Raw genomic sequence first — 12,030 nt, 5'->3', positions numbered from 1 at the left:
AGTATAAACCACTGAAAATAAAGGACCAAACAAGAGTAGAGGCAGCCAGGATAGAGAATGAGGGGAATAAACTGACTAGGCAGTACTTGGAGTGAAAGCTAAAGAGCAGAATCAAAGAGGACTAAAACTTCTGGCTTGAGTGAGGGGATGAAAAGAAGACAAACAAATTAAGAGAAGTTGTTAGAAGGTGGAAAATACAGAATTTGAAGGAGATCAAGGCCAGTGAGTTTCTGTTGAAATTAGATTGGAATCCAGATAACCTGGATTAGTCTTGTAGAAGTGATCATTGAAGTTAGAAGTGATCATTCAAAGGAGAATGCATGGAAAGAAACATCAGAGCTGAGGGCAAAATCTTAAAGAATAGTTGTATTTAAGAGTTACAAGCAAAACAGAAATCAGCAAAAAAGGCAAAGTGGCCTGGCAAGTTGGGAGAAAACAGGGAAGGTAACAGTCAAGGAATGGATAATGATGAAGGACACACGCTGTAGAGTAGAAGGATTTGATGACTGGGAGAGCTTTGGATTTGACAATTTGAAGTCCTTGGTGAACTGCAAGACAGAATTATACTGTTGAATGGGTGACAAAGAATGGAGATAGCAAATGTAAAATAATGGAAGAAAAGAATTCTTAGTACATTATGGAATACTACTGGCTTGAAATATGCTTCGTATCACAAAGGCTTCTTATTAAATACAGTTGAATTAACAAATACGTTAATGAGTTAAGTTAAAATTATATAGGGGGCAGGGAGGACTTACCTTTTGACGATCTCTTGAGAAAAACAGTGTCTGAATATCCCAAGCCTTCTGATTCAGATCTTCCATTTCCATCTCCATTTTCTTATGTTCCCACTCAATCTGAAATATTCCTTTGTGCACCTCTTTACTTTCCATCATGCTAGCAACTTTCTTTTGTCCTTGAGTCTTTAAAAAAGTATATTCTGATAGTCATATAATACTACATACAGAATATAAAATATATGAAACAAAGCTATTCAGAAATTATTCTTGGCAAAATCTGATCACTACAAAGCAGATGGTTGCTAAACAGAAGGGACTGTAAGATAGATCTGAATGGCAAAGCCACTTTACTTTTTATGCCAGTGATTAGGCAGTAACTCCTTTTGTTATCACCCATCTACCAATCAGTATGCATTGGTACCCATAATCTCTGCCCTGCTTCCTGATGCTATAAATAAAGGACTATGATATAGCCAAGTAAAAGTGAAATCAAGTATGAGGTTGGTTGGTAAGTGGAAAAACAAAAACTGAAAGGGTTAAACATGATAAGTACCTAAGTGTCTTGCATTTCACTTTAAATTGTCTATATGAAGTTCAGGAATATCTTAAAGTTATTCTCTCAGGTTTCTAATAGAGAAACCACTGTGTCACTAAAATCTGTACAAGAGTTCCATGAGATAACATTAATTTGTTATATAACTAAGATGGCAATTTTAACCCCCAGGGTAACCATAGTGATGGAAATGCTAACAATAGAGGAAATTAACTATAGAGCATATGTGAATTCTCTGAACTATCTTGTAGGGAACATGGAGTAGCTTAGGTCTTTTTTGCCTCCTAGCCTTTATGGACACCACTTGCAGCTTTGTTTTCCTCCCAGGTTGCATTACCTGCACGTGATACCATGTTAATGCAAAAAGTGCTTGGGAGTAAGATCATGCGACATGCACACCCATGATTACAGATACCTGGTGGAGAAGCCAGCGAGCTCCAGGTGTGGGCATATATAAATGTGGATACCTGGGCTGAAAAGCAGAGCTAAGGAAGAGAGAAAGAAGAGAAACCAGAAGGAGCCCTTGAAGATCATGGAGACAGTGGAGATGGGGCTGGGAGGCTCAGTTGCTGCCTGATTCCCAGCCTCCCTGCCTACTGGTCTGCCTGTATCTGGTCCCCTACTTCAGCATTCAAGACCTGTCAAATCCACCTAAGTCTCCAACATCAGTTTCCATTTGCCTGAATCAACTGTGAATCTGCCTGGCCTGGGACTGGTCCCCCAATCTTCACAGCTTTCCTATAAGTCTAAAACTATTTTAAAAATTTCATTTACTAAAACTACCATGTTAAGTACAAAAGAAGGACAACATACATGAACACCTGGGAAATTTCAGCAGGGGAGAGAAACTGTAAGATTGAAATAGAAATTCTAGGAATATAAAAATAATATGATGATAAATTAACAATGTCTCTGATGGCTTCATCGTTAGACCAGTCATAGATGAAGAAAGAACCAGTGACCCTAAAGATAGAGCAACTGAAAAAATACCCACTGAAGTGAAAAGAAGAAAAAAGTGGATTAAAAAAAAGACCATAACATCTAAGAGATATGAAACAATAACAAACAATCTAGGATGTGTGTAATTGGACTCCCAGCAGAAAAAGAGAACATGGCAAAAAAAATTTTTTTGAAAAGACAGTTACCAAGAATTTTCCAAAAAATAGCAACAGGGACTCCAGCAATGTGTTGGCAGAGTGAAGATGCCAGATTCATTTCCTCCAGATACTCACAACTAAATTGCAATAAAACAAAGCCAAAAAAGCTGAGGGTATAAAGGATGACCATGGGAACAATTATCAGCTAGGACATGGGTAGGAAACTTTAAGTGAACTTTGGGTATAGAGCTAACAGGGCCACTGTACAACCCATAAGTGAGAGGGGCAACCTGTGCAGATCCCCTGTAGCTGTTGGCTTGGGCACAGGCCAACATGAGAGACTCCAGAGGCCTGATACTGAATAGGATAAATGGTACGGAAGTTGGCACCCACTGGAGGGTACACTATAGAGGTTGGGGTGCAGAGCAAGGTTACTGGTGTTAGCCTGAGGTTCTCAATATAGAACAGCTGGAGCCTGAATTGATAGACAGAACCAGATCAGAGTACCTGGGTCTCCTTGTGGAAGAGGCTTCGACTCAAAGCTGAGACCAAGACACTCAAAACACCTGCCACCCTCACCCAAGGCTAAATACAAAACAAAGGAATGCTTGAGAACCTGACTATCTATGGAACCCAGCAAACTATCTTTCAGCAGTAAAGGTGAATCAAAGACAATTTCAGACAAAGAAAAGATGAGAGAACTCATTAAGGGCTTGCAAGCCACTTAAATTAAAAGAAAAGCTTTATACAAAGTATATGATGTAAGGCAGAAACTTGGATTCACACAAAGACTTTGAAATGGTGAAAATAAAGGGCAACAAAACATTTTTTCAATCACTCTAAAATCTAAAAGATAATTGTCTTTAAAAATGTATTAGCAATATATTGTGGGTTTAGAGCATTTGTAAAATGTATGGTAACATTAATGCAAAATATCCAAATACTCAGAAATTAAATAACACTTCTAAATAACCCATGAGTTACATAAGAAGTTACAATGGAAATTAGAAACTATTTTAAGTGGAAAGAAAATCAACACACAAAGTATAATAATTTGAAGAATGCAGCTAAAATAGTGCTGCTAGCGAAACTTATGTAACATGACATGTTTATATTAGAAAACAAACAAGGCCTGAAATCATTTATCTAAGCTTACTTAAGATTACCGTTAGGTGAGTAGATTGAACCTTACAAAATGATGGTATATTAGAATGAACATTTAACTCCATGTTCCTGAACTTCTTGTATCTTAGGATTACCTGGAAAGCTTTAAAAAAAAAACAATAACCATAGCTAGGGGTGGTGTCAGAACACATCTATAATGTTCTTCAGGTGATTCTAAGGTAAAGTTGGAAACCACAGACTTCATAGAATAAAAATAATTTATCTTAGAAATGGGGAGAATATTTCCCTGATTACAAGTGATGTTGAACATTTTTTCATATGCCTGTTGGCCATTTGCATTTCGTCTTTGGAGATGTTTCTTTTTAGCTCTTCTGCCCATTTTTTGACTGGATTATTTTTTTTTTTTTTTGGAGTCTCATCAACTCTTTGTAGATTTTTGTGATCAGTCCTTTATCATTAGTGTTGTGTGCAAAAATTTTCTCCCAGTCAGTGGGGTTTCTCTTTGTTTTGGTTATTGTCTCTTTTACTGTGCAGAAGCTCTTTATTCTGATGTAGTCCCAGCTGTTTATCTTTGCCTTCACTATCACTGCTTTGGGTGAGATGTCTGTAAAGATGTCTTTGAGGTGCATGTCATGTGGCTGGTGGGAGTGCAAAATGGTCCAACCACTATGGAAAGCTGTGTGGAGATTTCTTGACCTACTAAAGGTAGAGCTTCCATATGATCCAGCAACTCCACTCCTAGGTATTTACCCAAAGGGCACAGAAACATTAATTCAAAAGGACACCTGCACCCCTATGTTTATAGCAGTGCTATTTACAATAGCTTAGCTATGGAACCAACCCAAATGCCCAAAAATAGATGACTGGACCAAGAAGATGTGGTATATATACACAATGGAATATTACTTAGCAATCAAAAAAAGATAAACTCATGCAATTTGCAGCAACATGGATGGAGTTGGAAGGGATCATGCTCAGTGAAATAAGCCAGAAAGAAAAAGAAAAATACCGGATGGTCTCACTCCTAGCAGGAATTTAGAAAACCTAAATAAGGGACCAGGAAAAAGACTAATTGCAATAAAGTAAAAATCAAAATCAACAAGCAACTATAGACCAGAAACACACTACAGTGGGGGGGCAGGGGGAGGAGAAGAGGAATTAGGGCAAGAAAAAGGGGATGGGAATTGTATGGGGAATATAACCAAAATGAAAATGCATACATTATGCAAAAATGAAAAATGATGTAAGAATTACAAAATAATTCATAAAAAAAGAAATGGGGAGAATAATGAAATGTGTTTGGTGTAGCAGGTGATATGTTGAGTTTTTCCCTAAAAAATGATATTTACCCGAATCACAGAATTCAAGTCCTCAATTATGTTCTTGTTGATGAGAATTGCATCAGAATAGTCCAGCAATAACTGGAAATTCTCCACTTCTACTTGTCCTTGTTTAAGGAGAATTTGGATTGTCAAATTCAACTGGAATCTCGAGTTATCTTCCTGTAATCTAAGTTGAAAAAGACTTCAAAGTAAGCAGTTGTAATGTATTTATAGTTCAAATTCCACCTATTTGAGAACATAAAATTCAACTTAATTTTCCTTAAGCTGGAGGAAAATATGCTGGAGATTAACATGGAAAGTATTTCCTCATTGATGAGCTTTCTGGAGGTCTATATGAAACTTCTTGGCATGGAATCACACTCAGGCTGTTCAACAAATTTGGGGTCAGCAGAAATACATTCATAAAGTTTTACTTTATGATTAAGAAAAGATGAATATTATTTTGATTATAAATCAAGGGGGAAAATAGAGATGCTACTAAATAACTGTTCAGGTTCTGATCTGATATACTATATTCTGATACTGCATTAACAGTTTGATTATATGCTACTTATCAAATCTGTCTGTGTAGCTTGTATTCCTACCTATAACCTAGGTCTGAAAATGATGTATAATGATGAATTTCATCAGAGAAATATCAGTGTGACTATAAATATGACCAAGAGTGGAGCTAGGACTTGAAATAGTGCCCCAATCACTCTGAAAAAAAATACAGATTCCTTTAAAGAGAATGCTTATTAGGTGGTTAGGTTTCTATGTGACCATTTTTTGGATTCCTGCTTAATTTTCTGCACAGTTTGCTTGTGTGACTTGAGCCTCAAAGTATTTACTGGCAGAAGCAAATTGTTTGTATTTTTATATGGAAGGAGCACAGTAAAACAGAACTAAGATTTCCCTAAACCTTGTTATTTGTAATAAAAGTAATGGAGCATGTGGATAAATTCCATTCTGAAATAAAGTCTTAAGTAATGAGAGAAGTTAGAAACCCCAGCAAGATCAGTTAATACAGCAAGTGGGCATATTCCCCCAAAGATAACAAAAACCAAGTCCTAGCTGAGATTCTGAATAAATGAACATAAATGAAAGATTCATATTACACGCTGAACTCATGAAACACTTTGTCAATATCCTGCTGCACCTTCTCATCATCCTCAATTCTCTTCTTGAGAAAAATCATCATTTCCATTAAGCCAGCTGCTTTCTGTTTTACCTGAAGAAACCAAACCACACAAATCTGAGAACACACTGAGCTTTAGATATAAAAGCAAACTAATTTTAAGGAAACTTAGAAACATACATCTTTTAACTTTGATACAAAACCTTAAATCGACCTATCTAAGAGGTTAATAAAAATTTAAATCCTTGCCATTATGTAGTATAAAGATATCTAAAACTTGCATGGTACATTCCATGAATAATTTGAAAAATATTTGCTTCTTGCTGAAAATGAAATATGCAAGCTACTGGAATTTTATATTTTAAAATTTTCTCTCATCATCTTAGATAAAATTATAAAATCATAGATTCTTCAACAAAACTATGCCAGCCTGATGTATGTGGCACTGAATTTAGGGAATTTGGGAGCAAGGAGGCAAAGGTGTTCAAGAAGCAACAAGAGGAAGGATTCTCTCTCAATTAAACACACTCAAATCGTTACCTTTTACTACATCACAAAATAATGCAGGAAAACTATAAAATTGGTTCTGGTGAAATATAATTTTAATCTATACAAAAAGAGATGAAGACAAGAGCAGGGCAGAGAGGAGAAGGCAAGTTGTGTCTACAACGGTATGTCCAACAGAAATATAATGGGAGCCACATATGTGGACCACATAATGTATTTTTAATTTTTGTAGTAGCCCCATTGCAAAAAGTGAAATAATTGTATGTGAAACAGGTGAAAATAATTTTACTCAAGGACTTCCCCAAACTTGATATGTTCAAACTGTAGTGAGTATAAAAACATTTTTTAAAATATACCAACTCCTCTAAAACTGTGTGTTTTCCACTTACAGCAAGTCTCAATTAGGTCTGGCCGCATTATTTCAAGTAAACACATGGCTGGTGGTCCCCATTAAGGACAGTGTGGGTCTGCAAGTTCAGGTCTAATCTTTGCCCTCAAAAGCACTGAGCTTAATACTTCATCATTATCATCATATTAATAACTACTACCTTAGCAGGAAAGGCTAAACAATTAGCTCTTCTGGAAGCAGTGACCACCATGAAATGTGTATTTGATATGAGCACACTAAATGAAATAAAATAAATAGGTAAAATGTTATATACTTTGTATTCATTTTCCACTTTCGTTCTTCTGATCATGCAGAAATGCTCCCAGACCAAGGGGTCCAAGCCTTCTGGCATGTTGTGAACACTGTCCAACTCATCCATGGCTCTCATTAACTGGGCAAAGGCTTCCTTATTCAATTTCCCAGATCCTGGTCGCTCTCCAAAAGGATTAATAGAGGTCGTATCTGAGTGCACTTTCGTTTTGTGAATCCTGGTATTACCAATAAAAGTCCATCAACCTTTCAAATTCTCTCTCTCACACACATAACTTCAGTGTTAAACAATAAAACCCACTAGCACAGGTATCACATTGCATGACACTTCCTTTGGCACTTGAGGCTGAGGGGTGGGTTATTCCAAAGAGAACAGCAACACTTTGACCTTCTTCCATACTCTCTCAATCCCCAGGCATGGACTTGGCTGGACTGTAGATGTCCCTAGGTGTTGTCAGCACTGGCAGCTTTATGTGGACTAGGAAGTGTCTCTCCATGTATTTTAAGCAGGTAAGTAAATACTTAACACAAGTGTGGATGCTCCATGGTTCCAGCCCACATATCCTCTCCTGATATGCTCTCTGCATGTGGTAATCTGAAATATGTTCAGATATGTGGCCAGTTGGAGAAGTGCCTCTTTTAACCTACATTCATAGATTAGTTTTGTTTCCCTGGGCTGCAGGTGGGGACAGAAGGGTACAAAAATCTGTGCCAGGCACTCACTATCAAGATGCTTTACATTACACTAAGAAGTGAGAATTGTTACCCTCTTTCTCAGAAGAGGAACATGAGGCTTTGGGAAAAGCTATTAGATCAACCCCTTGGGTCTAATAAGATTTAAAACCAAATCATTGAACAATGAAGACTGTGTTATTTCCACTGCTTTCTCCCAATATATCGGAGATCTTCTTTCTTCACAAGGAAAGGTATGTATTTGGCTGTTGTAACTAAGTCCTTTAAAGATAGGAAAACCAAGACATGAATTCTATATTGAATTCCCCAGGTTGCATGTAACCTGTCAAAGGTGAGAGAATGAGTTTATATTTCGGACACAAATGAGCCTATCCTTTTGTGCCAGACTCCACAAGTTCTAAATTATGTTTGATTGATAATTATGGAAATCTGAATTGATAAAAATTAGGAAATCAGTGAAATACAATTCTTATGCTACTCTCAGTATAAAAATCAGAAATTTTAGGGCTTTTTTGATAATGGTTATTTTCAGCTACTTATACTGGCATTTTAAAAACTTTTGTACATAATCACATGAGATGCTCTGAAGAAACGGGATTTGTGGTCAAATAAGATTGGAAAACATAGCTTACTGTGTTTCTTATGTTTGGAGAGCCAAAGGCCAGAAACAAGTTCTCAGTAAAGAACTTGTCAGTAAAGAAAGCTGTTTGACTTCTTTTAAGAACCCACTATCTCGATACCCAGACTTATAATATCCTGGAAACCTTTTATGTGTAATTCCAGTTTATCACACAAGGAACTCATGTTTGCTGGATACATCTTGGGAAAAACTGTTTCTAAATCTGTATACCATCTATGAATTATGAGGAACTGCTTTCACATATAAAATAGAACCTGCGATAGCACCATGCTTAGCTAGATATACAATTATTTTTAATGAAAAGAAGTCATTATTCTTCATTGTCTACCTTAATATGTGAGAATAATCAAAAAATACTGAGTTATGATCAAGATTCTCAAACATCGTCACTTAGAAGACGTTACATTCAATATTCCCATGATTGGGAGGAGAAAGAGATTAAATTGAATAACACTCCTCTTCATTTACAAACTTCTTTTGCCCCCAGAAACATGATGGCAAAAAAGGAACAAACCTTGGTCGGCGTTTAAAAAGCTTGTAGAGTATTTCCACTTGATGACTGGAAATTTCAGAAAATTCCTTTTTAAAACTTCGATCCAGAACCTAAGGACAAATATATCATTGCCAGGGTTGCAATTTTGTGCAGAAACCTTTCATTTGTTCATAACACTCTTCAAAATACAGAATAGAGTTATATCACTTTGATGTTAAAACTCCATGGAAACTTGGTTTCTTAAGTGAACGTGTTAGAGGGTGACCTCTCACTGATTTATACTGAACAGGAAGCACCTCAGTGAATTAGAAATGTTAACTCCTATAAGAGGTCACAGAAATCATTCAGAACTGAAGTTTCCAGTATTTTCCCATTAATCCTGCAAGGTAATCTTACCCATTCCATTCCATTCTTCTTTATGGCTTGCTTTCTTTCTTTCTTTTTAAAGATTTATTTATTTATACATACAAGAACTGGGGTGAGGCCAGAGGTACTGGGGGGAGGTGGTGAGAGGAGTCATGGAGACAGAGTGGGGAGAAGAACAGGCGGATCTGCTATCCTATTCTTTTCCATTGTAAAACTGCTTGTCATAGCCATTAAGTTGGCTTCATGACCAACAAGTGGGGCCTGCAATCCAAAATTCAAAAAGCCCTGAAGTAAAAGATCTCACTCTTTTTTTTGCACAAGAGAAAGCTTAAATCAGAGTAGTTTACAAAAATGCATTTTACACAGTGACTTTCAGAAATATAAAATGGCATATAATGAAGTTCCTGGGAATTATATTAGGGAATTATAATAGGAGAAAAATATGAGAAAATTGAATTATAGCCCTTTTACCCTTCCCCCAATCTAGGCAGCAGCAACTCAGTTGCACAGTGAGTGTGTAAGACATTGGCCCTCACTTTGTCTTCTGCCAGCAAGTTGTCATGGTGCTCCTTGTAGACATCAAGGTCCTCTCTAGCTTTCTGGACAGCCTCCACAGTCTGGTTCTGTAACATGAGGAATAATAGGTTGGGACTAGAGATTTTACAGGAAACCTCCAAATACTGGGGATGCTGAAAAGACCAAGGAATTTCCTAGTGCAAGATAAATGTCAGTCAAGTATCCATTACAGACAATAACACTAGTAGATGAAAGTAAACTGGTTGGAGACCTTTGAAAGGACAAACATCCAATTACCCATTTCTAAGTATAGCCAGCTCTGTTGAGTGTGTGACTATGGAGGCTGCTGCATTCCTGGCAGGGCAGCAGGAATGATGAAATTGCAGACTTGCGAGTCACAAGGACCTGGTGCTGAGAATGAGGATACAAACAGGAAGGCCAGGCCATATACAATCATAGAACTCTGACCCCCCCTACCTTTGGGGTCAGCTAGCCAGGAAGCTGACCCCAACCTCTGCAGTAACTGGCCCTAGACTGTCAGGACTTGATCAACAACTGTCAGATTTCCTAATTTTTGCCACCATTTCCAACTTAAGGCCAAAAAGCATGCTCTCTAAACCAATCCCAGAGGTTTCCCAGCATCTAATTAGCTTGTCTCCAGCTTCCCCATGCAACAACTTCCAGTCAGCATGAACTTGAAGCTCTTGCTTCATTTCACTATAAAGCTTTCCTAGACCCCTGCTTGCCACAAGTGAGGGTGGATGATTCCCTTACTGCACCAAGTTCTGAATGGTCCTCTGCTTGTTCTCATCTGCCTGGTCTTCGTTTATGTCTACAGTCCGGTTTCTATTGTATTATATACTAGGGTGACTTAGGCATGAGATTGTCTCCTCATCTGTGAAAGATATTTAGTACCCTGCAGGGTTACCTTCAGAAGGTGCTTCGCATCAGCTGTTTAACTGGCTCTTGGCCAAAACTAATGTGTCATATCTGATACTTTCATTCATTCATATGTATCTATGTCCTTTATTAATACTAACAAATGTTGACATCTTTTGACAAGCATTTTGCAATCATTGTATCTTTAGTGAAACATTTCTAATCATGCTCCAAGAATTTTTCAGTCTATGATCACTTTTCACACTATCAGCTAACCCATCACTTACATGTTTAAAGGAACTTAGGGTGCCAAATGGTTCAGAGAGAAAAATATTCCTTAAAGAAGAGATTGCACAAGTAACTATAAACCAGAGACACACTACGGGGGTGGGAGGGAGGGTGGAGAAGGGAGTAGGATCAAAACAAGGGGGGTGGGAATTGTATGGGGACGATAACCAAGATGAAAATGCATACATTGTGCAAAAATGAAAAATGATGTAAAAAATATATAAAATAGGGCCTCCCCGGTGGCGCAGCGGTTGAGCACTGGGTTGCGAAGCTGTCCGCAGCCTCTGTAGCGCCGGTTCAATCCCCGGCTGCTCCCCAGCTGCCGGGCGAGGGTCCCACATGGTGCGCAGAACTCTCCTGCCTCCGGCTGCTCCCCTCAGCAATGTACTTTGGTCCTTCTGCCTGCTCTGCTCCCCGCTCTGGCTTTGCTGAATTCTCTCACCCTCCCGCGCTTCCAACTGTACCCAATGCTTGTATAAACAAACAAACAAACAAATAAATAAATAAATCTTTAAAAAATATATATATATAAAATAAAATTTTTAAAAAAGTAAAAAAAGAAGAGGTTGCAAATACCATAAAAAGTTGTATGCATTGTCTAATATCCCACAGTCAGTGGTCCTTTCAGCCATGAAATTTTATGACCTCACTTTATAAACCATGTGTCATTTGAACATTGCATTGTTCTTTTGAATAAATGATTGCAGATGCAGAATCACATAACTTTATTAACAGATTGGAGGTGGTGCTTTCAGCTGACGCTGGAGCAATGTGAACAGACAGGGAAGGGATGTGGTATGTGGAAGGGAGGCTGAGTCTAGGCATGTGAGCTCTTGTTAAATAAGGAGCACGTCTGTCAGAAAATGCTTGTATTCAGATGTCAGATACTGTACTTACTTTCTCCTCCTGCTTCCTTGAAAGGTAGTTGTTCAGGCATGCTTCTCTGCTGTTTATTTCTTCATCCAACAGTAAAGAAAAAACAAGGTTATTTATTTTCAATTCCTCCTGTAGAAAT

General features: G+C 37.7%; 1 protein-coding gene across 7 annotated transcripts in view; it reads right to left on the bottom strand.

Moving 5' to 3' along the window:
• Nucleotides 1-12,030, bottom strand: part of CFAP43 (cilia and flagella associated protein 43) — an 85,790-nt gene that overhangs the window by 3,521 nt on the left and 70,239 nt on the right. For 5 of the 7 annotated variants that reach the window (XM_037497464.2, XM_054690123.1, XM_054690126.1 and 2 more), the window contains 7 exons: nucleotides 11,913-12,020; nucleotides 9,869-9,955; nucleotides 8,988-9,076; nucleotides 7,145-7,358; nucleotides 5,956-6,068; nucleotides 4,865-5,024; nucleotides 759-923 (listed from right to left, as the gene is read on the bottom strand). In XM_037497464.2, coding sequence (XP_037353361.1) covers nucleotides 759-923; nucleotides 4,865-5,024; nucleotides 5,956-6,068; nucleotides 7,145-7,358; nucleotides 8,988-9,076; nucleotides 9,869-9,955; nucleotides 11,913-12,020 — 936 coding nt within the window. Of the gene's footprint in view, nucleotides 1-758; nucleotides 924-4,864; nucleotides 5,025-5,955; nucleotides 6,069-7,144; nucleotides 7,359-8,987; nucleotides 9,077-9,868; nucleotides 9,956-11,912; nucleotides 12,021-12,030 lie in introns of those variants that run through there. The other 2 variants (XM_054690128.1, XM_054690127.1) reach the window with 2 other exon arrangements.

This window comes from Talpa occidentalis, unplaced genomic scaffold (genome assembly GCF_014898055.3).
Source record: "Talpa occidentalis isolate TD23 unplaced genomic scaffold, MPIMG_talOcc4v2.1 talOcc4.8, whole genome shotgun sequence".
Lineage (NCBI taxonomy): Eukaryota > Metazoa > Chordata > Mammalia > Eulipotyphla > Talpidae > Talpa > Talpa occidentalis.
This window is presented reverse-complemented; position numbering and strand designations above follow the sequence as displayed.